Here is a 27,305-nt window from a genome sequence, read left to right as displayed (position 1 = left end):
GGTTAATGACATGGCTCTATGGAAACAGACTATTCATGACAAAATACAACCAGTTATATGTAAACAAGTAGTAAGGAAATATAGACATTCCAGCATCTGGATGATAGAGAATCATGTGTGCATGTTTTCTAACCCTGACACTGGGGAGTATAAACATGAGTTAGAACATCAGGAGAACAACTCCGACCATTCTCCTTCCAATGCTGTTGAAAAACCATGGGCAATAAAACAGTCTTGTGGGGCAACTGCCAATGTCGGTGGTGCACAGCATCTGTGAACATATCTGGGCCTAATTGTGCAAATGCAGTTGAAGAACCAGTGGATAATTCACAAGCATTTCAGGCAGCTACTTGTAATGAAAGTAATGACATTGTAACTGATCTCTATGACTGCCATTCGTTGAGTTCCCACAATTGTTCTCAGGGCTTGAATTCCTACAGCACTGATCTCAATTCACATGGTTTTCATTCAAGTGAAGAAAGTGCATCAGAATTGAAAATCCAGCCTTCATATATAAGTGAAATACGTGTAGCATTAAAAGCACAAGCTAACAATCAATTGGAAATAGAGCAAAATAAAGTTAAGATTCTAGTTAGAAATGCAAAAGATCACTCACTAGATCCCAGAAATGGTTTTTACCGCCCACCTTTAGATTTCCAAAGACATGATAAGGACAATAATGTGGCAGCAACAGATGAAGCAATAGAACATCTTGTTACTGATTCTGGTTGTCATCATTTTGAGGTGGAAATCGATTCCTTATTAAGGAATGACAATGCTTTTCACACTGGTAGTTCTGAGATAGTCTCAGGGTTAGATATAGTGGATGCATACTCTAGTGATTATTCTGATGGGGAGAATGATAAAGGGCGAGATAGCAAGGTGAACTTGCTAACCAACTCTGTTATAGCTGTAGATTTAGGAATAGATTTGGATGAAGACAATATTAAAGTTTATGGTTCAAACAAAGAAAGAACTGTTTCTCAATGTAAAGACTTAGATAAAGACCTTAACAGAGCAAGGCATTCTGTAAGTTATAAACTTAATGGTCCAACAGTTGATGGTAAGAACACATCAAAATGTTCCAATAAAGTGAATAGTGATGCCAAACTAGATATGGAGACTGACACCGCTCTTGTTATAGACAGTGACAATGCAAAGTCAAAAAGTTCCAGTTCAGAAATTGGAAATATCAATCTAGATCTATACACTGACACTTCTACGCTTATTAACAGTGATAATGCTAAATCAAAAGGGTTTGACATAGATATTGTCAAGACTGAATTAAATCAAGACAATGCAAAAGCTACTACTGAACTAGTTCTAGACCTTGACACAGCTATTGTAAAGGGTAGTGACATTACTATATCAAAAAGAGCAGATGCAGGTATTGTCTATTCAGAGGTAGTTTTGGATGCTGAGGTTGCTGTGTTTGGGTCACTTCAGGAGTTCATGGAAGAGGTACAGTCCAAGGAGGAAGAGATCACTAAGGTGACCAAGAGGGCCGACAACTTCAAGGAACAGGCACAGGTATGACATTATTAATAGGTAGAGTGATTTGCATTTAGATATATTTTTTGACCTTAAATGTTTAATGATAATTAATGGAACATTTAGTGTTAAATTTACAAAATTGTTTCAAAGAAACTATGTATATTGCATTGCATCAATTTAATTTTTTTTAACCAAGGAGATCAAATCTGGCTCTACTATAATAGTGTGTATAAATTCAATATTGTTACGGCTGGGGTTGTTTTTAACATTAACAAATAACCAATTAGTGTTATTTCAAAGGTAATAATGGCAGTTTACTGGTATATAAATCGTTAAATTTCGGTGCTGGTCATGAATTTGTTTGTTCTGATAAAAAGCGTGCAAAAATTGGCGTGGGTGTATTTATTTCTAAATAAAAGTTTCGTAGCGGGTACAACATTGAGATAATTTAATTTCCATTAAAAGTTTCGTTGTAAATTTCAACTAAAGTACCGCGGCATTGACATTTCCTCTTAATAAAATATAATTTAAACACGCTGTATCGTTACCGTTACGCTGTTTCAGTTCCTTCATTAGGACTATTTATAAGGGTAAATTCAAATATATCACAATAATATTTTATACGTTTTTTTTTAACGGCAAGAATTCTTGTTTTGAACTGTTTCGCGAACGATCCTACATGAAAATGAAAAATATAATTTACATTTTGGTTTTTATGATAAATACAGATACGTATGTTGTTATGAAAAATGTTTATTTAATTTTTTTTAACCAAGGAGATCAAATCTGGCTCTACTATAATAGTGTGTATAAATTCAATATTGTTACTTCAACACTTATGTTGCATTATTATTGAATATTAAAGGTGTTTTGTCTTGAAGAAATCTAATTGTTTTATTTCACTCGACACATATTAATTACCATTAATTTCAAAATTTGTTAATGTATCATTATTTGTATGCTTGAATGTTTGTCATGTTATTCATGCTCAAAATCAATGCAAATGTATGAATTGTTGTCTGTTTTGCAAGTTATTCACATTAAAATTTCACACAGATAGCCCTTATCTTATGACTAGCTTAATTAAATAATTTGTTTTTGCTTAAAGGAATTTGAAAAGGAGGCCGACACATTCAGGAAACGCCTGCAGTTCATGCCACCAATACAGGAGGAAGGAGAGGGTCAAGTCATCGATAAAGAACTTGAAGCTGTAGAATCTAAATATAAAGACATCTCCAGGGATTGCGTGAAGCATCTTGACAAACTTTCTGGGCTTGCAAAACACAAGAAAACATTTGACGAACTGGCTGAGAAACTTGGAAGCATTTATCCAGTGATTGAACAAAGTCTAGGTGAGATTGATGAAGCAAACTTTGGTAAAAATGCTGATCAGGATAAACAAAACTGTGCTCAGTTGAAGGACCTGAAAACAGATCTGATTGGTCAGGAAAGGAAGCTGAAAGAATTTGTCAATGCTGGTGATAAGCTTATGGCAGGTCTGTTGGAGATGAATATGCCAGATCTGGTTGACGAGACAAAGGAGAGGGTCAAGGAGATTAAAGACAAGCATGAAGCTCTTAATGAGGAAATCACAGATAAGGAACAAAGTCTGGATGCTGCTGTGTCACAACAGGAGAGTGTGATGAACAGACTTGAAGGTCTGAAAGAGTGGGCTTCCGAAGCAGAGAATCAACTAGATGAAAGACCACTGATAAGTCTGGACAAGGATAAGCTGAATCAACAACTGCAGGAACAGCGTTTGACGAACTCTGAGATAGAAACGAACAAAGCGCTGATAGAGCGATTGTCAAGTGAGGCACAGGACACACCTTCTGCTCAGGATGCTGCAGAGGCTTTATCAGATCTGACAGACCTTTTGGGTGAGATTGAGCACAAGGCAGAAATACGGACGTATGAGCTGGAGGAAGTGTTGTCTAGCATCAATGATATCGACACACTTGTTGCCAATGTGGATGGATGGGTCACTGAAGCAATAGCATCACTCACAAACAAGGCAAAAGGTACAAATTTGTTTGTGAAAACTTGAGTTTTAGGATGTAGTTTTCATGATATGACTAAACATCTGTTATATACTTTAGAAATATGTTTATGAACTTATGAATTTGAGTTTGGATTTCTCAACAACAATGAACAATCTTTAATGAAAGCCAGACTTAAACATGTACCAATAAAAGCTGTAAGAAATGACAAATTTCAAGAATGTTGACTTTTGTTCTGAAAGTAAATGTTTCTTACCTCCAATCATAAGAAGATTGAAGTGTAAAAGTGAGATTTTTCTCATATACAGGAACAAACCAAAAGGCCATGAAAACCAAGGTCGATGCCCTTTACATGGAGAAACGCGAGAGGGAGTTTGACATGGAGAATCTCCGCAACACATCTCGCAAGCTGATGGACGATGACCGAGTGTGTGACCAGTTTGTAATGAAGGAAGGCCTGATGGACGTGGAAGCCAAGTGGCATGAACTTACAGAGCTGCTGGTACAGCACGTCTCTTTGGAGGTGAGAAAACAGTTTGTTTTGTCTTTCAAATTCTTGGTTGTTATAAGGGCCCCTTACCAAGTTGAAAAACAATATATATTTTTCCCAAATGTGACCTTTATATTCCCAATTAAAGGTTTTCAAGTAGAACAAACATTAAAAAAAAAGAATGCATCTCATCATTTATTTCATATCCAATCCTGCTCTATAATTGAACCCTATACAATTATTGAATATAATTCCCTAACATCATATTACAGCTTTGTTATGTCCTTTAATAGTCCCTCAATCCTAACTTCTCTTCCCCTGACAGGCTCTCACAGAGGTGGACAGTATGCTGCGATACCTAGACAAGGCAGAGAACGACATCAACACTGCAGAACCAATCAGCATTGAACCTGAAACACTGGGCGTCCAGCTGAAAGAAAATGTGGTATGTGTAAGATTGACACTCAGTTACTAATAGAAAACAAATAATCAAATACATGCCAATGTAAACATGCATTTGACATTTGGTAAATAAAAAACATAAAATGTTATAACCTTCTAAGACAAAAACAGCACTCATCAACTAAGGCATTGAAGGAGAAAGGATGTTTTAACATGATTCTAATAATGTACTCAAATTTTCTCTTTGGGTGTCAGCAAAGGAGATGTTTTTTTCTAAATTTTTTGGAATTGCCTTTCTTTATACATAGTGTTTTTGAGCGAAAGTCATATTATTTTGTAGATTTTTAATGCATTTGATAAATGAGGCAAATATCAGGTGCATACATGCCAGAATTTTTTAGGTCCAAAGCGGGACATTCCATAAAAAATTGTCGGGACATTTGACCAAAAAGCAGGACACCTAAAACGATCTATCATTCCACTTTTACTGTAGTCAGTATAGTACTAACAAAAACTCTTGATACTTTTATTCAAGACATAAAACATCTGATATGAAGCATGAAATCTAAAACATAATAACAGTTTTATTAAATAAGACAATAGCAAACAACGAAGATAATATTCATCTTTTTAGAGTACAAAATCTGGAACATTACGACAACAATACTCATTATATTACTTTCAATGGCAAACATTAACGCAGGGGAGGCTATCCAGTACACTGAAAGTACGGGTTACAGTAAACTAACTTGACAATTGTCGCGGCTTAATTGGAGTAGGGTCAAACTGTCATGCATAGCACCTCGTTGTTTTTAGCTTAATTGGAGTAGGGTCAAACTATCATGCATAGCACCTCGTTGTTTTTATTACAATTACACCCAATTACACTAGACAGGATGGGTATCACTTATTGGACTATTTGTTGCGATTTTGGTATATTGCGCATTCGGATTATCCCGCTATTTTGGAACTAAACATTGAATGTAAAAGAATCATTAATGACGTAGAATTAATTTTACAAAACAATTTTTTTGTAAACTGTTTCAGACAAAGACAAAAACAAACACATTTTTAACATTTATTTCATTATAATACAACTATCGATAGCAATAAGCAACCACTATCTTGAAGACCACCATGGTGTAAATGCCTGATAAAATCAATAATTAGCCGATAAATCACTGATAAGGTGTCATAAACAACACTGGTACACGTGAGAAGTAGAATCGGATTGTTAATTGGGGGCAATAAAGGGATTAGCGGTGGTAAGTGTTAGCGAAACAGAGCTTGAATAGCGAATTTTATTGGGAACCTATAGACCTTACAGCGTATTTTATGAATGTCGGGACAAATCGTCTCATATTGGGACGCCGGGACAAAGGGTCCAAAAGCGGGACTGTCCCGCCGAGATCGGGTTGTCTGGCATGTATGATCAGGTGCAATTTTGTATTCATGATCAATATGCATTGGTTAGAGAGAATGGATGTCTTAATTGCCATTTGGAAAGAATGTGTTATAAGCTGGGTATTGGGATTTGGAGCAAGTACTTTTTAATTATTAAAAGACTCAAAGGTCAATACTTGTGATAGGAAAGGAATCAATATTTAAGTCTGGGGATGGAGTTAGCCTCATTTTAAGACTATGCTTTAATATTAAATGGCTATTACTTTATAAAGTGAATTAAATATAAGTATTAGTAAATTTGACAGTTATTTCTTTGGGACCTATGGTGACTTTGAATTTAAATGTTAATTTTGTCCTTCTAGGATAATATTGTTTCTTAAGCATAAAATATGGGATCAAAATAGCATTCTTAGTGGTGAATCTGTAAATTAATATTAATATTTCTGTGCGTTGGTGCAGTTTTCATATTGTGTTACTATGGTAAGTGTACAGTAATAGTTTAATACTTTATAGCAATGCTCCATAATCATGTAACTATACTATCAAGTGTCATACATGGATTTTATATAAGCCATGCTCTGTGAAAAGAAGGTTTAATGCATGTGCGTAAAGTGTCTTTCCAGATAAGCCTGTGCAGTCAGCCCACGCTAGTTAGGGACCACTCTGTCGGCCTAAACTGGATTTTTGCAAAGTAGAGACTTTCTGTAAATAAAAAATACCATAAAAGCGGAAAGTGTCGTCCCTGATTAGCCTGTGTGGACTGCACAGGCTAATCTGGGACGACACTACGCATATGCATTAAACTCCCTTTTCACAGAGCACAGCATATATATTTATATCCACCACAACAGAGTAGGAGGTGTTTGAATACTTGAACATCGTTCGGATTACTCGAAGGCTGTTTTGGTTAAATGCTGGTTGCATTTAGCCATTGCCACTTTGCTTCTGAGGGGGAAAGGGTTAATGGGAGCCATGACTGTGTGTTGCAGTCGTTCAATGGAGAACTTCATGATAAGAGAAATGCAGTGAAGGACATCATCAACAAGTGTAACAAGATGCTCCGGGAGACGACCAACTCTCAGACCGACGCAATCAAGAGCAGGCTGGAGGATATTAAAGCACAGGTAAGTCACAGGTTAGTCTCCAGTCACATGTCACAGGTAAGTCACAGGCTAGTCTCTAGTCACATGTCACAAGTGGGTCAGTCTTGTGACTTTATTTGTCACTTCTCTTTGTTAAGGGCTTTTTCAAGGGCGGATGTGATTATGATAATGGTGATGATGGGATTTATTAATGATAATGGTGAGGGTCAAAAATAAAAAAGAAAGAAGAAAAAGAAAAGAAGAAAAAGAAGATGATGATTAGGATGATGAGGATGATGATGATGATGATGATGATGATGACGATGATAAAAAAAATGAGGATATTTATTGCTATGGTGATTTATTGGATGCAGATGTTAATAATTGTTGTGGTTTTAGCCATTAAAACTAATGAGATTCTAAAACAATTGAGTAATTAAATTGCAATTAAATCAAATTAAAAAAAAAAATATTCTTAAACAATTGAGTAATTAAATTGCAATTAAATCAAATTTTAAATATCTTTCATTGCTATTTTATTGGATTAACAATTCTATTTAAAATGTAAATACTCTTGTGTAGTTTTTTTATTTGAATAATAATGCCATTTAATTAATTTGTATTCACACTTATATGTTAATGATTATTTGTTTGATGTTTGGAATGCCTTTCAACTGATTAAAACAAGCATTCCATGCACTGCTCTAAGGTTCTGACCTCAGCTTTAATCATTTTAATGTGGTGTTGTATCTATTGTCCTGTTTTTTATAGGCAATTGGTCTCGAGCCTTTAATAAAAAAGACAAGTAGATGTTAATATTGTGTTCTTATGTGTGATAAAGTTTCTTGATTTTTTTATCTAACATGTATCTTTTGTTAGAGGCAATAAAAGTGAGAATGAAAAGATGATATAGTTAATCATTTAAAACCAAATTAAGATGTAGATCATGGTTTAACATTTGCATGTTCATTCACTGATAGGTGGACATTATGTGTCACCTTAAAATATGACAGTTATGAGATTAAAAAGTTTATTAACATCAAAAATGGATCTTAAGCCATACGTTGCCAGAGTAGCTCCAGCCCAGCCTGCACATCCTCACAATCTGAAGAGAGCTACCCTTTCCGCTTATGAGACAGCTAAACCTTTTGTACTGCGATTATACAGGCTGGTCTTGAGCAATACTGGCCCTTTATGGTATAAGACCCATTTTTTCATGATATGGCACATCAAATATCACTGACTCGACCCTACATTTCCATGTGCCCTCTCCTGCAGGCTGACATAGTGTGTCACCTGAGTGCAGACCGCCTACAGCAGCTGGAGGCTGCTCTCCCATTGGCCACGTCGTTCAGCGAGAGTCACGCAGAGGTGTCCGGTTGGCTTGAGGAAATGGAGGCGGAGTTAAAGACGCAGGGGCGGCCCGGCGAGTCTCTGGAACAAGTGCGGAAGCAGCACGATGGATTGAAGGTCAGTTATGTGTAAGAATTATGAAAATGTATTTACAGGGATCAATTTCTTCTCTTTTCAGCTTATTTTCTTCCTTTCGATGTCCAAATGATTTCAAAATAGTTCTGAACTTTGCTGGATCTATATACAAATGAAGAGTTTTGTTGAACCCTGTAAAGGGGTTAAGGCATTTTTCTCCCCTGAGGTGTTTTAGAAATCAAAGCCCTGATCGACTATTTGCTACAAGACTACATGCAAAAGCTACCAGATTAAGTAACATATGCCAATGCCAAAGTATTTTTTGTGAAAACGCCAGATCACTTTTTTGTAAGTTATGTCTCGGAATAAATAATGTAAAGACTTTGGGCACAAACCATAGAGATATGGAACATAGATTAAAGGATAGAAATAAGTAATTTTTTTAAATCAACTGTTAATCTGTTTTTTCATAAAATCTACTTAAAAACTCATTTTAAGCTTGTCTTTTTCTCCATGTAGAGATATTGATTTTAGCTGAATTCATATGATTGTCAGATTGCAGGTAAAACGAACTTTTTTTGCACTTGCTACAAGACAAAAAGTGTTTACATGTACTTGCATCAAAAGCAGATAAAATAGTTTATAATTTATTTGCCAGTTTCATCGGGGGTAAACAAAAAAAAAACATCACTATTTTTAGCTCTGGACCACAACACAATTTTATTTCATATCTTGCAGTCCACTCAGCAAACTATAGACGACAGAAAGCCATTCATTGATGACCTCAATGCCACGGGTCTGGAACTAATGGAGCTCTGCGGAGACAGTGACGCCAGCGAGATCCAGACCAAACTGGTCAACGTCAATGACAGGTTCGTCAAGTTGAAGATGCAGGCCAGGACAAAACTGCGTGAACTGACCGACATACGGCAGAACATGACACAGGAGGTGAGTGGAGAGGTTAATGGAAACTGTGTTAGAACTGGTTATAGAGGGCAATGGACAGTTTTAGGCTTTAATGTACATGATACAAAAAAGAATGTGAATATTAAAATAGTAGTAAAATGTTTAAGGTTATAAATGTACCTTTATGCATATTTGTTAATGATTGTATTGCAATTGTCTTGGTATCTCCATGGAAACATAAAATAACTGTAATAATGGCATAGGTTTTCCTATATAAATAGACCATCTTTAAGGTTTTAATGTTGGCTAATAATATTTCCACTTTCTATATCATTTATTTATTTACCATTTATTTACCTGTATAGGGCTTTTTAAGGCATATATTTGTTTAAATTAGTTCATTTTCTGTATTTTTATTATGTCCCCCAGGGGACATATTGTTTTTGCCCTATCTGTTGGTTTGTTTGTTTGCGTCAAACTTTAACATTTGGGCATAACTTTTGCAATATTGAAGATAGCAACTTGATATTTGGCATGCATGTGTATCTCATGGAGCTGCACATTTTGAGTGGTGAAAGGTCAAGGTCATCCTTTAAGGTCAAAGGTCAAATATATGGGGGAGGACATAGTGTTACACAATTACATCTTGTTATTTTCCTGTGTTTGACCTCTTAATAGGTACTTATTTTGCGAAAAGATGTGTTCACTTTCGAAAAATATTTATTTTTCTATATTAGGCATTTTTAATGTACTAATATTAGAAATAGTATGATCACTCCCTATAATATTTATTCTCCTACATTGGACCTTTTAAAATCATTTATGCTGGAGAAAATAGCTTCACTTTCATAAATATTTATGATTACATCTCAGGTATCAGATGGCCTAGACAACCTGCTTGAGGACCTATCAGGTCTCAACCGGATCATCGTCAACGCCGACCCCATATCAGCCAGCCCGGACAAACTGAAAGATGACATTGAGGAGAACAGGATCATCCAGGAGGAGCTGGAGAGGTCCCGGCCCCACATACAGCGAGCTATTGAGGGGGCCAAGAGGCTGGTGAACCAGGGCAATGAGGACGAGATTGAAGGTACTTTACCTGTTATCACTCAGATGCACGTTGTCTTGTTTGTAGTCCCTAAGAAAATCAAATTGAATTAAAGACTTTTCTTACAAGACTCAACTTTTAAAGGCTTCATTTCCAACTGTCCGTGTGTCTTTAGGCACAAACTTATGTCTATCAAAAGTTCTCCTACTCGTTTTCTTTTAACCTGCAACATGAAGAACTCTTATCTGCAATTAAGACAAGTTAAACCCTTTAAAAAAAAATCAAATCTAGACTTACCTGTGACTGTTTGGTTTTCAACTAAGAGTTTCAAAAAAAGATAAATTTAATTTATAGATGTACACATCTTTCCATCTGAAACTAAATATATGTGACGGATTCCAGCGGAAGATATCAAGCAGAAGATCATGGAGCTTAACGGACTGGCCAATCAGATTAAAGATGGGGCCCAGGCTCGTGACCAATCCCTGAAGGAGGCTCTAGACATGGCAGAGAAGTTCCATGACCTTTGTGGCGAGGTCATGTCGAACCTTCGGGATCTGAAGGACAACATCATCTCACAGGAGCCGCCTGGAGTCGATCCTCAAACAGTGAAGGAGCAGCAGAAGGAACTGAAGGTGAGGAAAATGTTTAGGTTTCACAGGGAATGGTGAACAGGCTCAGTGTATAGAGTCAACTAATGTTTGCTATAATATAATAACATGAACATTTGTTGTAAAGCTTGCAAGTCTTTTGAGTTCCTGATTTATTACAGTCATTGAAACACATCCTTAACATCGCCAGATGCAAACTTTCAAATGACTTCATTATTTTAATGTCATGGTGTTTAAAGTTCCATTGAATCTATTAACAGAACAGTTTAAATGTTTAACAAATGCAAAAAAGGCCTTAACGTGAAAATTTGCTAACTTTTAATTATTTTTTTTACAGCTTTCAAAAATGTGTATGTTTATTTTTCCAAGGAATTACGAAAGGAGTTGGGCAAGACTCGTCTCACTCTGGACGAATGTCGACAGAAAGGCGAGCATCTAGGAACGCTTGTTGGAGAGCCAGGTCAGATCGAGGTGCGTAAACAGCTTGAGGACATTCAGAACCTCGCTGACGACGTTCACGACATCGCCAAGGACCGTGATGAGGACCTGCAGGTGGCGCTTGGCCATGCGGAACGCTTCCAGCAACTACATGAGGTAAGGGATGTGTTCAAAATCAAGGCACTGACAGCAGGGAAAGACAATATCTGACTCTTGGGCAGAGGACATTTTTAAACATTGTTCATACACTTAATTTTTTCTTAAAGGCATTTCGAAATTTCATTATATTACATTTCTTACATGTAACTGATAAGTAATTCAGTATGAAAAAACTGAAGGAGGTGAGTACAAAAAGAAGAAATGTGTGTTTCCAGCATTGCAGTGTTCACAAAACTTTCATTTTTGAAGTTTTAAATTATTAACAGAATATTTAAAATCATGGATTCATAAGGGAATATGATAAAGAAAATTAAAAAACCTGAAAATAGTTCAAAATAGTTGTTTATGTTTTTAAATATGTTTCTTACTTTGATATAGGCATTAGAAGAATGGTTACCATTGGAAGAAAATAAACTAGCCAGCATGAAACCGGTTTCACATGACCTTGACCTGTTAGGTCAGCAACTGGAAGAGCTCAAGGTCAGTGTAATCATGGAAACCTGCATAGTAAATTGCTAACAAGCAAAAGGTGTAATATTTTGTTCTTACATTTGTTGTAAAATGTGTGTTTGAGTGACTGTAATTCACAGGCAAAAGGTCCATTTTTAGAACTTTAGCTTTGGTTTTTAAGTTCAATGTTGCAGTTCATTTGCATAGTTTGTGGTAAAGGGACTTTGTCATAACATTGGCAAATTTATTAACTAAAGGTTTTCATAAATTGTCTTGACTAAAAATACTTGTTAAGTGTGTCAATATTTTGAAGTCATCAAATGCTCCCATAGATATAACTGTTGCCTTGAACCTGTCTCTTTCAAGCTTTCATAGTTTGCAGATGTTTTGTTCATATTTGCTTCATTAAATTTATTTTGACGCATACATATAATATATTTATTTTTAAAACAGTAAAAAGGTCCCTTGGCAGTTGTTTTCACTCCTTAGTTCACCTTGTTGTTGCTTGCATTTATTGTTGTTTTCATTTTAGTTAATGAAAGCCTCAGTTCACCCGCGCGTCACTGACATTCAGCAGTTAAACCAAGAGTTATCTGCCCTAAAGGACATGTCCCATGTAGCTGCTGCTACTCTACAGCGCCCTGTTGATGATATCAATAACAAATGGAGCGAGATTTTACGTGCCTTAAATGACCGAGAGGTACATTACTTTAAAGAGATTTTTCTGTAATTTTTTATGTTTATATGTATTTATTTTTTATAACAAGGCATGTTTTTACAAACAGAGATTAGATTCATTTAAAAAAAAAAGTCATTTTTTATAGTTTACACAAATCTATTTAGAGAATCTAGCATATTTTGCCAGGTAAATGTTAATACATAATAAAGTGAGGAAACTTATTTTGAGAAAAAACAAACTTTTTTGAATACTTTATTTAGTTTAATTAATGAAAGTATCTGCACTATTGGAGATATGGTTTTATGGAGATGTTTTTTTACAATTAGGAATTATTATGGAGAAAAAAATGTTTACCTAAATATTACTTCAAAATAAGAACTTGAATGAACACATTTTGAAGTCTTAAAGGTTTTTTATTTCATAAGCATCGCAAAATTCCATCTGATGTCTAGTTATTGCTAAGCAGCTTTTGCAGTCCTTATTTATCCTATCGCAGCTATCAGAAACTTTCGGACCATGTTTGTTGCATGTCTATCCATGAGCCACACCTTTGTGGCATCAGATAAAATATAAACATATTGCATTAACCCTTTCAGTGCGGGAACCGAATTTTAAAGGCCTTTGCAAACAGTTTGGATCCAGATGAGACGCCACAAAACGTGGCGTCTCATCAGGATCCAAACTGTTTGCTATTTTGATAGTATTCTTTGAAAAAAAATCAAAGAAAATGCTAATTTTAGAAATTCAGCAGACGACATTTTAGCAGAAGACAAATTTCCCAGCATGCAAAGGGCTAAACTTCAACACAATAAGGAGCTTAAAATTTGTAAAATATTTTAAGTATATCATATGATTTAGTGAAAAGTAAGATGATGTTTTGCTGGTAAAAATGTTTTCATAGAGAAGAAGAATTTTTAAAATAATGGAGTAGGTGTTACAGCAAATTTTCATGAACTTTATATATACATTGCAAAAGTAAGACCATGCCACACATCACTTTGCTACAACTGATAATCAGAGACATTATTTTGCTGTATGGATTTCTTTATAAAGATATTTTTATTATTGAAGCCATAGTTTAATTTTCATCATTTTGTTTGGCTATAAATATGCATGAGGAATGTTATCTTTCATTTTCTATCGAATGCTACAAAAATGAATTAAATAATTTGTAATCTTTTGATAGAAAGTGTTAGTAAGTATAACTGCCCCCTGATGTAGACTCCATGCTTGATTTTCTTACTGTAACAGAACGTTTTTGAAATTAATAGTATGTTGATGTTTACCCTCTTGTTACATGTCAGACATCCATTTGATGCGGGTGCTGGAAAACAGGGCTTAACGCATGTGCTTAAAGTGTCATCCAAGATTAGCCTTTGAATTCTGCACAGGCTAATCAGGGACGACACTTTCTGCTGTTTTGTTCGAAGGAAATATCTGAGTAGCAAAAATTCTGTTATTTTGAAAAGGTCATCTCAAATAAGCCTGTGCACATTCTAATCTGGGAAGACTTTTTGTGCATATGCATTAAGCCATGTTTTCCCAAAGCAAGGCACATTTGCTATGTGGTTTATGACGCAGTGAGCTCTATTGTTTGTGCATGATTCTAAAATTAAGAGAACCAGAGTTGTTCACTGTATTTTCTTATCGACTCAAGGGCGAGTTACCCTAGACGGGTTTCTAAAAAAAATCGTACCACTTAATATTTAAGACTTTATCACAAATAAGTTATTAAAATATTGTTTTACATGACATATTCACTGTTCAGGAAAACATTTAACAAGAGGTGAAACATGTCTTACAACTAATTTTAGATATTTTAGTGTTGTTTTAATTGAAATGGGACCTACTTCTTATTATTTAAGTTGCGTAGAGGCGTTTTTCAAACATACATTTTTATAATGTTAGAATTAACAAATAGCTTTAGATAAACAATGAATTTTACTAACATAGCCAACACCATGGCCCACTGTCCCATAATTAATATATCAACAAATCTTTGAAGTCTTTGTTGATATTTTATTTAAATTTTTATTAATGTAAGCTTAAAAGCTAACATAACCTGAAGTGGGAATCGTTTGGTACATACTGTTAGTTTGATATGTTTTATTTCTTCTGCCATTCTACAATTGCATGCATTAATGTACTATTACTGTGTGTAAATATATATTAAAGAATATACAATCTGACTCCTGCCATATCTTTCATGTTTTACTAATTTCTCTGTCTAGACTATCTGGCCTATGAAAAGTGCAATGAGGCATACAGTCAGATATTTATTAATCAAACTTACCATATAGTTGTTATGTTTTATAACACATTTACTCTCAATATATTGCAAAAAGAAAACAACAAATGAAAACATTTATTCGCAATTTATGACAAACAAAACATAAATCGACTACAACAAATTGTTTATATTGTATGTAATTTCTTAGTTATTAACACTTCATTTTTTGCACTTATGAAATATTTTTTTGGCTAATTGAGTAATCTTAAAATTTTTACATGTTTATGGTGACTTGAGTTTGAACATAGTGGAAAAATCACGATTGAGGCACTTACAATGTTTCACTGAACTGTTACTAACCTAGCAACTTCTTGTGGAATTAGTGTCTTACTTTGTTTCCATGGTGACAGTTTTAAAAGTTTTTGTGCACTGATTTTATTTTTAACTAGGTTATGGGGCACATGCATTTGGTAAGTAGTGTCATTTCACATTGCCAATACAGATGCTATTGGAGTATCGACTGTTGCTATGGGAGTTTTAACAATTTCTATAGGATATTTGACTTTTGATGGGAGATTTTTCCATTGTGATGGGAATTTTTACGGTTTTGATGGGAGAGTTGACTGTGGCTATGGAGTTATAATGACCACTGCAATTGGTGTTTGACAGTTGCTATATGGCTAATATTGACAATTGTTAGTAAGGTTGAGGTGTTATATTTAAGAATTTACACTTTCCATTGAACTGTATTTAATCTATTTGGCTTCTTTGCCTAATAAAAAAAATATTAGTTAAAACCTTAATTGCATGTTTACCCCCCTTTTGCATGACCTTAATAATTGTTCATGTAACATTTATTTGAAAATATCATAAGGGGATTTATATATAAGTGCTGTTAAAAAAGAACATTGTCTTTCATGATGTGATTTTCATTTCCTTATGATGAATTTTTGTGGTTGAGGTAATGGCATTAGGTACTAATCATTTTTAAGTTATTGTAAAACTATTTTATGCATAATTGCTGTTTGGAAGCAGACAAGAGTATGCACCTTTTAGGAGCATGAATGAATTGGTGTTTATTTTATAAAAAGATGTAAATTAGGAAATATCGGGAAATGCCTTTTTCATCTTGCCAATAATTAACGCTATTTATGTATTGTAAGTATTTGGATTATCTATGGATTACATCTAGATTTTACAGTTTTTTATTGCAATTAATTTGAAAGAAGGTTAGTGCCACCCAACAATTGTACAACACTTCACAGAGTTCATGAAACTGTATTGAAGATAGCATAGTTGGCAAAGTGAACTATTTGCTCTTCAATATAACCTTTGTTGTTTTATTTTTCTGTGATTCTTGTTGTCTTTTCAGTTGTTGTTTTTTAATGTGAAACTAATAGTGTATCAGTATCTATGATGTTGTTTTATCTCTTTGTTGTTTTTCTACATAGCTGGTACCTTTTGTATTAAAAACATAATTTAAGTTTGCCATGGTGTAATGGACGTGGTGTCTGCCTAGAGATCGGGAGGTCACGGCTTCGATCCAAGTACTGGTTATAGGCCCAGGAAATGGACTCGAGAGCGTTTCAATTAGCCTGAGGCTTTTGATGCAATCAAACTTAACCCTTTGCATGCTGGGAAATTTGTCGTCTGCTAAAATGTCGTCTGCAGAATTTCTAAAAATAGCATTTTCTTCGATTTTTTTCAAAGAATACTATCAGAATAGCAAACAGTTTGGATCCTGATGAGACGCCACGTTCTGTGGCGTCTCATCTTGATCCAAACTGTTTGCAAAGGCCTTTAAAATTCGGTTCCCGCACTGAAAGGGTTAAATAAATAGGTTTAAACTAAAACTAAACATAATTTAATTATGAATTGTCATTGATTTTGACATGCTATTATCAAAGAAATCACAATTCAAGGGTTAAGAGCAAAACTATTGTATCTTATAAAGAATTGTGGTGGAGATACTACAAATTCACGCTAAACCCTTGATTTGTCTAGCCTTTCTAAAACAAGCAGAAGATACATAAATTTGCTAAACTGTAATGTGATTTTTATTTTAAGAGAAGACCATTTATGATGCTTTGTCTCTTTCTGCAAATATATTATCACAACTTGACTGGTTTGCAGTGTTCTCACCATAGTTTTATGGTTTAGGAATGGCCAGATACAATAGATTTTCATGATGGCATTGCAAAATATATGTTAAAAGGTCACAGCTAGCTGCTTTCAACAGAAATACACTTCAACACCGTTATTTCGAAGTCGTCGGGACCGTAAAAAAAACTGCGGATTAACGATAATTCGAAATAAACATTTGACAGAAGACTTCTTTAATTCTGTAAAAAATGAATCGTGGAATTCACATGGTTCGGTTACACGCTTACTGAAAAGCGTAAACTAGTCAGATAGCAATAGATTTCCACTTGTAACAAACGGAGGAATAAAACAATTATTTTTCTTGTTTTTATTTTTGTCTTATTACAGAACATATAAAATATAATGAATAGCACAAATTATCAGACATACATACATATTAATACATTTTCGGAAATTAATTAACATTTTTTTAACTAATATGCGATGTCTCTCTGAACACCGGCGTTCGCGCAGACGACAAAGGTGTAATTATCGGCTTTTCATGACGAGCCACGACAAAGGCGTGAAATTACGCTCAGTATTTTGCAGTTTTGACTTCGGATTAAAGATTATTAATAAGGTGCAAATTATAGTGTTAGGACGGACTGAATCACTTCGAATTAACGATTTCTTCGGTTTAACGAAGTTCGGATTAACAATGAAATTTTACATTAAACAAAGAAGAACCAATATCGGGACCCGAAAAATACTTCAAAATAATGTTGACTTCGGATTATCGGTGTTCGAAATAACGGTATTGAAGTGTAGATACAAGGCTATTTTAACACAGGAGGCTCAAATAAGGCTCATTAAATAATATTGTTAAGATTGAGAAAATAAGTATTCATGTAAACTATTAGTAAAAATTATTGCTTGAATAATCTCAAATGAAGTTTTTGTATAACAACAAATTAGGTTTATGTATAAAAGAAAAGATTAAGTTCATATAAATTAACATGAAATTCATGTATAAAAAAAGGAAAATAATGTAGACTGGTAATACAAAAATAAGTTTATGACTTACTATGTAGTCTGAGGCTTCTGATATAAATCAAGGAAGGGTTTCAAACATGTATTTGTTTTTAATTCAAAAATTGTGAAGTAAGTTAACTTTGTATATTCAGAAAATGCACTGGTGTAGGTTGCACTTGTTCATTGTGGAAACATTAGTTCTTGAGTTTCGTTAAATTTTATTTGCTTTAAAATCTTTTGTACCCTCAAAATCAAATCATTATAGGGTACAAGCATCTAGCATTTGGAAAAAAGATGTTAACAGGACAAATCCATCTAGAATTTTTTTTTAAAGACAGAAAATTTAACATGATGCGTCATACCTACATAATACAAAGGAAAAAATCATGTTTCAATAAAATGCACTTGAAATATTGATCATCATTATTACATAAAAAAGACTGTATATATTAACCCTTTCAGTGCGGGAACCGAATTTTAAAGGCCTTTGCAAACAGTTTGGATCCAGATGAGACGCCACAGAACGTGGCCTCTCATCAGGATCCAAACTGTTTGCTATACTGATGGTACTCTTTGAAAAAAATCGAAGAAAATGCTAATTAAAAAAATTCAGCAGAATACATTTTAGCACACGACAAATTTCCCAGCATGCAAAGGGTTAATAATGACATGTTAAAACAACAATCATACTAATGGTGCAATTGGAAAGATGTAAATCCTTTGAAAATGGTTTTGAACATATTAATGGTTCCACAATGTAATTATAGATCTTTTCTCTATGTTTTCAGGGGTAAACAATGAAAATCATAATTACATAAATTATACCAGTATAAATTGGTTTGACAATTGCAGGCAAGGTTACATTATTATACCAGTAAATTGTTTGACAATTGCAGGCCAGGTTACAGGATGCTCAATGCGAGATTGGGGATGTAGAGAGGGGGATGTTAGAGGTCACGGCTGCATTGGAGCGTGCTATGACGGAGCTCAACCTTATGGACATAGTCACTGGCGATGCTAAGTGCCTGGAGAAACACCTGAAGAAGTTGAATGTAAGCAGTTGTGATGTTTTCTGATTGGTATGGGTCCTGTGATCCATCTTTTTAATTTGCATTATAAAATATCCCCAAAAATTGTTTATATAAAAAAAAACTTCAGAGAAACAACTTATTTTGTTTAATGAGCTCACCTGGGCACAACATGCTCTTTTTTAGCTTTAGTCTGTTATGCTGCTGGACAGTTGTGTTATATATTTCAGTGTAACCTTGTTTACACTAGAATTCACATGTTTTGCCCATTCACCGTAAAAATTTCTCAAAGCACTTGTGCCAATGATATCTGGGCAGAGTTTGAAAATGGTTCCTGTCCTTTGAAAAGCGTGGTCCATTAAAAACATTTCGGCTGGTGTCTTGGCCATTTCCTTGTATGGCTATTTTGATGTATGTTTACAGCTGCTGCAGTCCGATGTTAAGAGTAAAGAGAAGGCCTCAAGGAAGCTCGCCAAGGCCCTGGACACGCTGCTAGCCCGAGGTCAAGTGGACAGCGGTCACGTGCAGGGCGTCCAGGCGGAGATGAGTGAGATGTTGAGACGGGTGCAGGCTGACTCCAAGGATAAGGAGGCCAAGCTTCAGGAGAAGCTCAGACAGGTACAGGGTCTGAACTATCTGGGTGCTGTTTTATATAAGATCATACAACCAACTTAAGTAACAACATAATGTGAAACTTATAATATGGGCCATGCTATGTGAATAGGGGTTTTAATGCATATTAGTAAAGTTTTGTTCCAGATTAGCATGTGCAGTCCGCTTTTATGATATATTTTGTTTAAAGAAAGTCTCCTCTTAGCAAAAATCCAGTTTGATGTTGTAAGTGTCATCCCTGATTAGCCTGTGTGGACTGCGCAGGCTAATCTGGGAGGACACTTTACACACATACATTAAACCTCCTTTTCACAGAGTGCAGCTCATATACATTTTTCAACTTTAAATAAAGACAACATCAAGATTGAAGAAAAAACATAAGAAAAAATAAAATAAGCCAGCTATAGAGGTTGGTTAGTAGAATATTGAGAGCATGCAAATTTGCACTTGAACTTTTCATACAAATTTAAATAAAAGTAGCTCTACATGAACTTTGTTTGTTTTTGTTTCTTTTGTTCACATCTAAGGAAGTTGGAATTCTGTTGATCTGACTGTTTGGAAGTGAAATGGTTTTAACATCGAAATGTATGAGTGTATGTTTCATGAATAACTGTGGGCCAAATGTGAGCTTTTTAGTTTTTGAGTTGTCATATTAACTATTGAAGCCACTTGCATGAGAACAATAAACTGCTGTTATGCAGATGAAGACCGATTGTTTATATGACTGTTATTCTGTAATTGTCTATATGAACAATATCATGCAGATTCTAAACTGACTTGTTATTGACAATATAATGAGAAGCAATTTTATCAACTACAATTTTTCTTGCCATGTTTGCATTTTGGTTACCTATTGTGACCATACTGTCATGTTGTACTTGATTACTTTAGCTTCAGTGTGTGAAAACTGGTTTTAATGACTGCATCTGCTTAAAGTCTTGTCCCGGACTATCCAATGCAGTCTGCACAGGATAATCAGGGACCACCAATACTGCTTTTATGGATTTTTTTTGTTTTAAAGAAAGTATTTGCTCAATGAAATTCCAGTCTTGTTTAAAGTTTAGTCCATGATTATCCTGTGCTGAAAGCATAGGCTAATCTGTAAGACAATTTACGGACATGCATTAAGCCTAGTTTTCCTTTAACATGCCTCATTTAATTCTTTATTGGCACTTGATTTTTGTTTACAGATGAAGAAGTTCCTGGGAGATGCAGATGACATGATCCAGTGGCTGGGAGATCTACGGACTGAACTCAAGTCCAACACACCATTCGGGGCTCTACATGAGACAGCCAAAAAGCAGTTTGACACCTTCACTGTAAGTTTTGTTGTACAGCAGTCATAGAAAATTATGTCCTTAATGTTGGGCACCTGCAGTCCCAGGAACCCCATCAAAATTTACCCTTACCAACTCATAGGCAAAGTGAAAAAAGGCCATGTGCGAACAGCATAAAACCAGAACAACCCGCGAGTAACTTGCAGTCTGTTCAGGTTTTATGCTTTTTGCTGCTCATCAGTATCTAAGGCTTGGAAATGAAGCCTAAGTTTAAAAGTTGAATCTAGTACGAGAGGTCTTACTTAAATTTAGCTTTCTAAGGGGGTACAAACTTGTCAAAATGCATATCTTAGTAGTAAAGGGTTAATCAAAGGAGGCTTAGTGTATGGGATGAACAATTTATCCCCTGTTTAGGAGGGCATGTCTCCTCCCATGATACAAGTATCAGGGTTGTGGTCAGGGAGGGCATGTGTCCGGCTTTATATAGAACTGGTATGTTCTGTGTATTGATGTTTGTACACTGGTGGTTACAGAAATATATACTGACTCAGCCCTACACTGAATGCCCTTTTTCCTGGAGAGTCACCAGCAGCTTCAGAAGTTGGGAGCCTACCTAAATGGTTGTGAATTTCAAAGTCAATGAAATATTTCTAAGCCCCAAGCTGCAATTTTTGTTGACCCTTAATGTTTTCCAGCAATCCCTTTTTTTACTTATTCATAAATGTTTGTGATATTATTTTATTTTTAGGCTCTGTTCCTAGTTGTTTTTTTGCTTTACTGAAATATATTAAATATTCATGACATATTGTGCTATGGTTTGGAAATCAAAGTACTTTAAGGAAATCCCCATTTGTCTCAACCAAACTCACACATATGCACTGGGAGTGAGGATCAAATTGGAAGTGATCCAGTATATAACCCTAGTTATCTTGGCTAAATGCATGTGCATGAAGTGTTATCCCAGAATAGCCCGTGCAGTGTGCGCAGGCTAATCAGGGACAACACTTTCTGCCTATACTGGATTTTTGCTTTAAACAGTCTTCCTTAAAACGAAAAAAAAAGAAAACAGAAAATGTTGTCTCTGATTCGCCTGCACAAACTGCACAGGCTAATTTATGGCGACAATCAACCCACATGCATTAAGCCCTGTATTCCCAGACCGAGGCTCACATCCCTCTGTCCAGGAGCGTTATCAGCAGCTCTAACAGTGGTCCGCACATGCTTATAAGGGACAACACTTTCTGCCTAAAATGGACAACACACATGGCCTTATTTGCAGGAGCGTCACCAGCAGTTACAACAGAGGGAGGAGCCAACCAGGGCCCTGCTGGAGAAAGGGCAGGAGTACCTGGAGGTGTGCCCACCAGAGGACGTGGTGCAGGTGTCCAACCGCATGAGGAGGCTAAAGGATCTGTGGGCCGACACTTTGGACAGGGCTCAGAAACGAAAGGTATTGGAGAGGGGAAGGTTGTGGTATGGTTGTATTTAAAGGTATGGGGTGGGAGAGGGTTATGATTGACAGGGCACAGCAACTAAAGGTATGGGGGAAGGTTGTAATGAACAGGACACAGAAACAAAAGGTTTTGGGGAGGGTAGTGATGGACAGGGCACAGAATCTAAAGGTATGGGGTGGATTGGGTACAGAAACAAAACCATTTGGGGGGACGGTTGTGATGAATTGAACATGGCAACAAAGGGTATGGGGTTGTGGTTGAAATTTAAAAACACGGGAACAAAATGTATGGGGGTTGTGGTTGAAATTTAAATACACAGGAACAGAAGGTATGGGGGTGTGGTTGAAATTTCAATACACAGGAACAGAAGGTATTGGGGTTGTGGTTGAAATTTAAATACACAGGAACAGAAGGTATGGGGTGTGTTTGAAATTTAAATACACAGGAACAGAAGGTATGGGGGTTGTGGTTGAAATTTAAATACACAGGAACAGAAGGTATGGGGTTGTGGTTGAATTTTAAATACAAAGGAACGGAAGGTATGGGGGTTGTGGTTGAAATTTAAATACACAGGAACAGAAGGTATGGGGTGTGGTTGAAATTTAAATACACAGGAACAGAAGGTATGGGGGTGTGGTTGAAATTTAAATACACAGGAACAGAAGGTATGGGGGTTGTGGTTGAAATTTAAATACACAGAGGTATGGGGGTGTGGTTAAAATTTAAATACACAGGAACAGAAGGTATGGGGTTTGTGGTTGAAATTTAAATACACAGGAACAAAAGGTATGGGGTTTGTGGTTGAAATTTAAATACACAGGAACAGAAGGTATGGGGGTTGTGGTTGAAATTTAAATACACAGGAACAGAAGGTATGGGGGTGTGGTTGAAATTTAAATGCACGGGAACAGAAGGTATGGGGGTGTGGTTGAAATTTAAATACACAGGAACAGAAGGTATGGGGGTGTGGTTGAAAATTAAATACACAGGAACAGAAGGTATGGGTGTGTGGTTGAAATTTAAATACACAGGAACAGAAGGTATGGGGGTGTGGTTGAAATTTAAATACACAGGAACAGAAGGAATGGGGGTGTGGTTGAAATTTAAATACATGGGAATTAAAGGTATTGGAGTTGTGGTTGAAATTTATATACACAGGAACAGAAGGAATGGGGGTGTGGTTGAAATTTAAATACATGGGAATAAAAGGTATGGGGGTGTGGTTGAAATTTAAATACACAGGAACAGAAGGTATGGGTGTGTGGTTGAAAATTAAATACACAGGAACAGAAGGTATGGGTGTGTGGTTGAAATTTAAATACACAGGAACAAAAGGTATTGGGGTTGTGGTTGAAATTTAAATACACAGGAACAGAAGGTATGGGGTCGTGGTTGAAATTTAAATACAAAGGAACAGAAGGTATGGGGGTTGTGGTTGAAAAATTTAAATACACAGGAACAGAAGGTATGGGGGTTGTGGTTGTAATTTAAATACACAGGAACAGAAGGTATGGGGGTTGTGGTTGAAATTTAAATACACAGGAACAGAAGGTATGGGGTGTGGTTGAAATTTAAATACACAGGAACAGAAGGTATGGGGGTATGGTTGAAATTTAAATACACAGGAACAGAAGGTATGGGGGTTGTGGTTGAAATTTAAATACACAGAGGTATGGGGGTTGTGGTTGAAATTTAAATACACAGGAACAGAAGGTATGGGGGTTGTGGTTGAAATTTAAATACACAGGAACAAAAGGTATGGGATTTGTGGTTGAAATTTAAATACACAGGAACAGAAGGTATGGGGGTTGTGGTTGAAATTTAAATACACAGGAACAGAAAGGTATGGGGTGTGGTTGAAATTTAAATACACGGGAACAGAAGGTATGGGGGTGTGGTTGAAATTTAAATACACAGGAACAGAAGGTATGCGGGTGTGGTTGAAAATTAAATACACAGGAACAGAAGGTATGGGTGTGTGGTTGAAATTTAAATACACAGGAACAGAAGGTATGGGGGTGTGGTTGAAATTTAAATACACAGGAACAGAAGGAATGGGGGTGTGGTTGAAAGTTAAATACATGGGAATAAAAGGTATGGAAGTTGTGGTTGAAATTTAAATACACAGGAACAAAAGGTATTGGGTTGTGGTTGAAATTTAAATAAGTCATGATTATAAAATAAAAACATTTGGGGGGGGGGGTAAATTCTTGGCTGCTTTTTTGTGTAAGTGAACTTAGAAAATGAGTTAACTTACATCATATATATTCATTTTTACTTGAGATTTCCTGTGGACTGAGCTCATGAGCGAAAGGTATATGGGTGATGTCATTAAGATTTTTAAAAAAGAATTAATATACCACAGGCTTTTTGCTGTAAACAATATTTGGTCGAATGGACCTCACTGTATCATACAGCATTTTATTAAGCTAAAACTGTAGCTATTCAAAAAATTTTTTTTGCCAAGTGTGTCATTTTGAAGCCATTGGCACTATTGGGGAATGCAGAGAAAGCCCTGTTTATGATTTTCTCTCGGGGCCTTTTTTTACAGGATACGTGTTTCATTAATACCTAAGATCAAAGTTGCCAGAAAAGAAATTTTGTGTTTTGCTTCTCGCTGTTTTCCTCATTCCATAATTATGTAAACAAAAAATATATTATAACCAGTTCTTAACTAAAGCCTCTCGTGTGATAATCATACCCTTTCTATACAATTTATAGTTAACATTTGCAAATTTGAGCGGGATCAAAACAATTTCAAAATCTAATTACCTTGACATCCATTCATTCGCCACTATGGTTTCCCATATTAGGCAGAGATTTCATTGTTTAATTTATGTGCATAAAATGTTATCCCATATTAGACTGTGTAGTCAGCACAGGCTTATCAGGTATGACACTTTCCGCCTAAATGGTATTTTTTTGCTAAGATGAGACTTCCTTAAAACAAAAATAAAGTCAAAAGTGTCATCTCATATTAGCCTGTGCAGACTGCACAGGCTAATCTGGGACAAAACTTTATGCAAATGCATTAAGCCCTTATTTCTGTTCCCAACTTTCAGGCCAAGATGGATGAGCACCTGGTGAACATTGATGAGTTCCATGGCACGCTGAAGAACTTCACAGACTGGCTGAACAACGCGGAGATCACCATGAGGGGCTTCAAGTACCCCAGCAAACTGGTGCCCAAGATACTTAAACAGATTGAGGACCACAATGTACGATAGGGAAATATCTTAAGTGCCTTATGAAATTTTGTAAAGTCTTCAGTTGTCTTTGCCCTTTCCCACTCAGAAGCAAAGTGAAAATGCTTACCGTTATATGCAACCACCATAAAACCATAACATCTTGTTCTCAAACTCCAACAGATAGAAGATCACAATTTACAATAGGTAAATAAGCAGGGCCCGAAATTCCATAATGACCTTGCGAAAATCAAGACATTAATGAAATTCCTTTTGGAGAGTTTTTGGTAATTACTGTTTACGTCAAATGGCCTGAAGCGAGTTAATATTACTAGATTGGTTAATATTTTAACCTTATTTTGTAAGCAGAAGAGATTGGTTTTCATATGGAACAATCATTCTGAAATTTGGACCTAAGTATGAGTTAGTTAAGAAAATCCTTAAGAGCTTTTGCAATTAATTAACAACTTATTGCCAATTGTTAATTACGTTATTAACTGCAGTTAGTTGTTTTGATTAAATGAAATGCAATCATGATGGCCATTGACCAATATAGAATGAAACAGAGTATCACAAGGATTTAAAAAAATATTTGCTGATATACAATGACAGTCCATTTAAAAATCCCTTTACTATCCCCCCCTCCAGGCCCTGAAGACAGAGCTGGACTCCCAGGTAGGGAAGATGCACATCCTGGAGCGTACCGGCACCTACCTGAAGCACTTTGGGCGCAAGCAGGACACCATCTACATTAAGAACCTCCTGGTTGGCATCCGGCTGCGCTGGAAGAAGCTGCTGCGCCGCACGGACGAGCGGGGCCGACTGTTCAAGACCGCGTACAAGGAGGACAAGCGGGTCAGTACTGATAGCTGTGAGATAGTCTGAAAACTGAGGACAATTAATAGTTCATTAGGTTTTTTATGGTTTATTGTCTTGTCTTTTCTTGTCTACTCTTGTTTTTTGTTCTGTCTTTCTGTCAGTTGGTTGGTGTTGTCCTGTGCCGTCCGTCCTCATGTCTGTGCTTGAAACATCTAAATACTGAATGAATATGTTACTGCATAAGCTAGCATTATTTTATATTGTAATATAATAATTTTATAGAACCAATTTTGTTTCATTACAGGTCAAAGATCATTATTCTTTAATACGAGAGGGTTATATCTTAAATTCAGGACACATATTCACCAACCTTTCCATGGACTAAAACTACACAATAAACTTGTAACATAAGAAAATATGTCCTATTTACAGTTCTACGATGCATGGAAGGCGCTCTGTGACTGGCTGGATGAGAGCACTCCAAGACTGTCCAAGTTTATGTCCCCTGGGTACTCATCGAAACAAGACGTGGAGGAACTGAAGGTATGTAGGGAAGGCGTGGCATGTACCACATATATCTGTATGTATGCGCGCATGGGTGGCTGGTGTAGAATTGTTGTTTGCAACTTTGATTGTCAGCTTGGTAGAAAAGCAAGTGTAAACTTTACAAAAATAATATATTTATATATATAGAGAGAGAGAGAGTAATAATGATGATGATGATGATGATGCTGATGATGATGATGATCATGATGATCATGATGATGATGATGATGATTTTATTAATATAATATAATTTTAATAATCATATTATTACTTCTACTCCTTATAATAGTAGGTTTGAAACATCTTCCATGAAAAGCTCATTCATATAATTATCATATATAAATGTTTGTTTTTCTTTAGGCAATTCTTTATAAAGATCGATTTTGAATAAATCAACTATAAAAGAATACTCTTTTCACGTTATGTTGATGACTTGATGATTATCT

General features: G+C 35.7%; 1 protein-coding gene across 14 annotated transcripts in view; it reads left to right on the top strand.

Moving 5' to 3' along the window:
• The window catches only part of LOC127847138 (dystonin-like), a 144,781-nt gene that overhangs the window by 71,491 nt on the left and 45,985 nt on the right, over positions 1 to 27,305 (top strand). For 12 of the 14 annotated variants that reach the window (XR_008033836.1, XM_052378795.1, XM_052378799.1 and 9 more), the window contains 20 exons: positions 1,447 to 1,530; positions 2,603 to 3,515; positions 3,803 to 4,017; positions 4,310 to 4,429; positions 6,780 to 6,914; positions 8,151 to 8,342; positions 9,039 to 9,248; positions 10,080 to 10,299; positions 10,660 to 10,892; positions 11,238 to 11,462; positions 11,844 to 11,945; positions 12,448 to 12,615; positions 15,274 to 15,294; positions 18,835 to 18,990; positions 19,390 to 19,584; positions 20,769 to 20,897; positions 22,135 to 22,305; positions 25,372 to 25,527; positions 26,143 to 26,349; positions 26,746 to 26,856. Coding sequence is in view for 13 of the 14 variants with exons in the window: in XM_052378795.1 (XP_052234755.1) it covers positions 1,447 to 1,530; positions 2,603 to 3,515; positions 3,803 to 4,017; positions 4,310 to 4,429; positions 6,780 to 6,914; positions 8,151 to 8,342; positions 9,039 to 9,248; positions 10,080 to 10,299; positions 10,660 to 10,892; positions 11,238 to 11,462; positions 11,844 to 11,945; positions 12,448 to 12,615; positions 15,274 to 15,294; positions 18,835 to 18,990; positions 19,390 to 19,584; positions 20,769 to 20,897; positions 22,135 to 22,305; positions 25,372 to 25,527; positions 26,143 to 26,349; positions 26,746 to 26,856 (3,963 nt within the window). In the remaining variant the exon portion in view is untranslated. The remainder of the gene's footprint in view (positions 1 to 1,446; positions 1,531 to 2,602; positions 3,516 to 3,802; positions 4,018 to 4,309; positions 4,430 to 6,779; positions 6,915 to 8,150; positions 8,343 to 9,038; positions 9,249 to 10,079; positions 10,300 to 10,659; positions 10,893 to 11,237; positions 11,463 to 11,843; positions 11,946 to 12,447; positions 12,616 to 15,273; positions 15,295 to 18,834; positions 18,991 to 19,389; positions 19,585 to 20,768; positions 20,898 to 22,134; positions 22,306 to 25,371; positions 25,528 to 26,142; positions 26,350 to 26,745; positions 26,857 to 27,305) is intronic. The other 2 variants (XM_052378805.1, XM_052378794.1) reach the window with 1 other exon arrangement.

The sequence above is a fragment of the Dreissena polymorpha genome, chromosome 10, assembly GCF_020536995.1.
Source record: "Dreissena polymorpha isolate Duluth1 chromosome 10, UMN_Dpol_1.0, whole genome shotgun sequence".
Classification (NCBI taxonomy): Eukaryota; Metazoa; Mollusca; class Bivalvia; order Myida; family Dreissenidae; genus Dreissena; species Dreissena polymorpha.
Note: the sequence above shows the minus strand (reverse complement) of the source record. Positions and strands in the feature narration are given on the sequence as shown.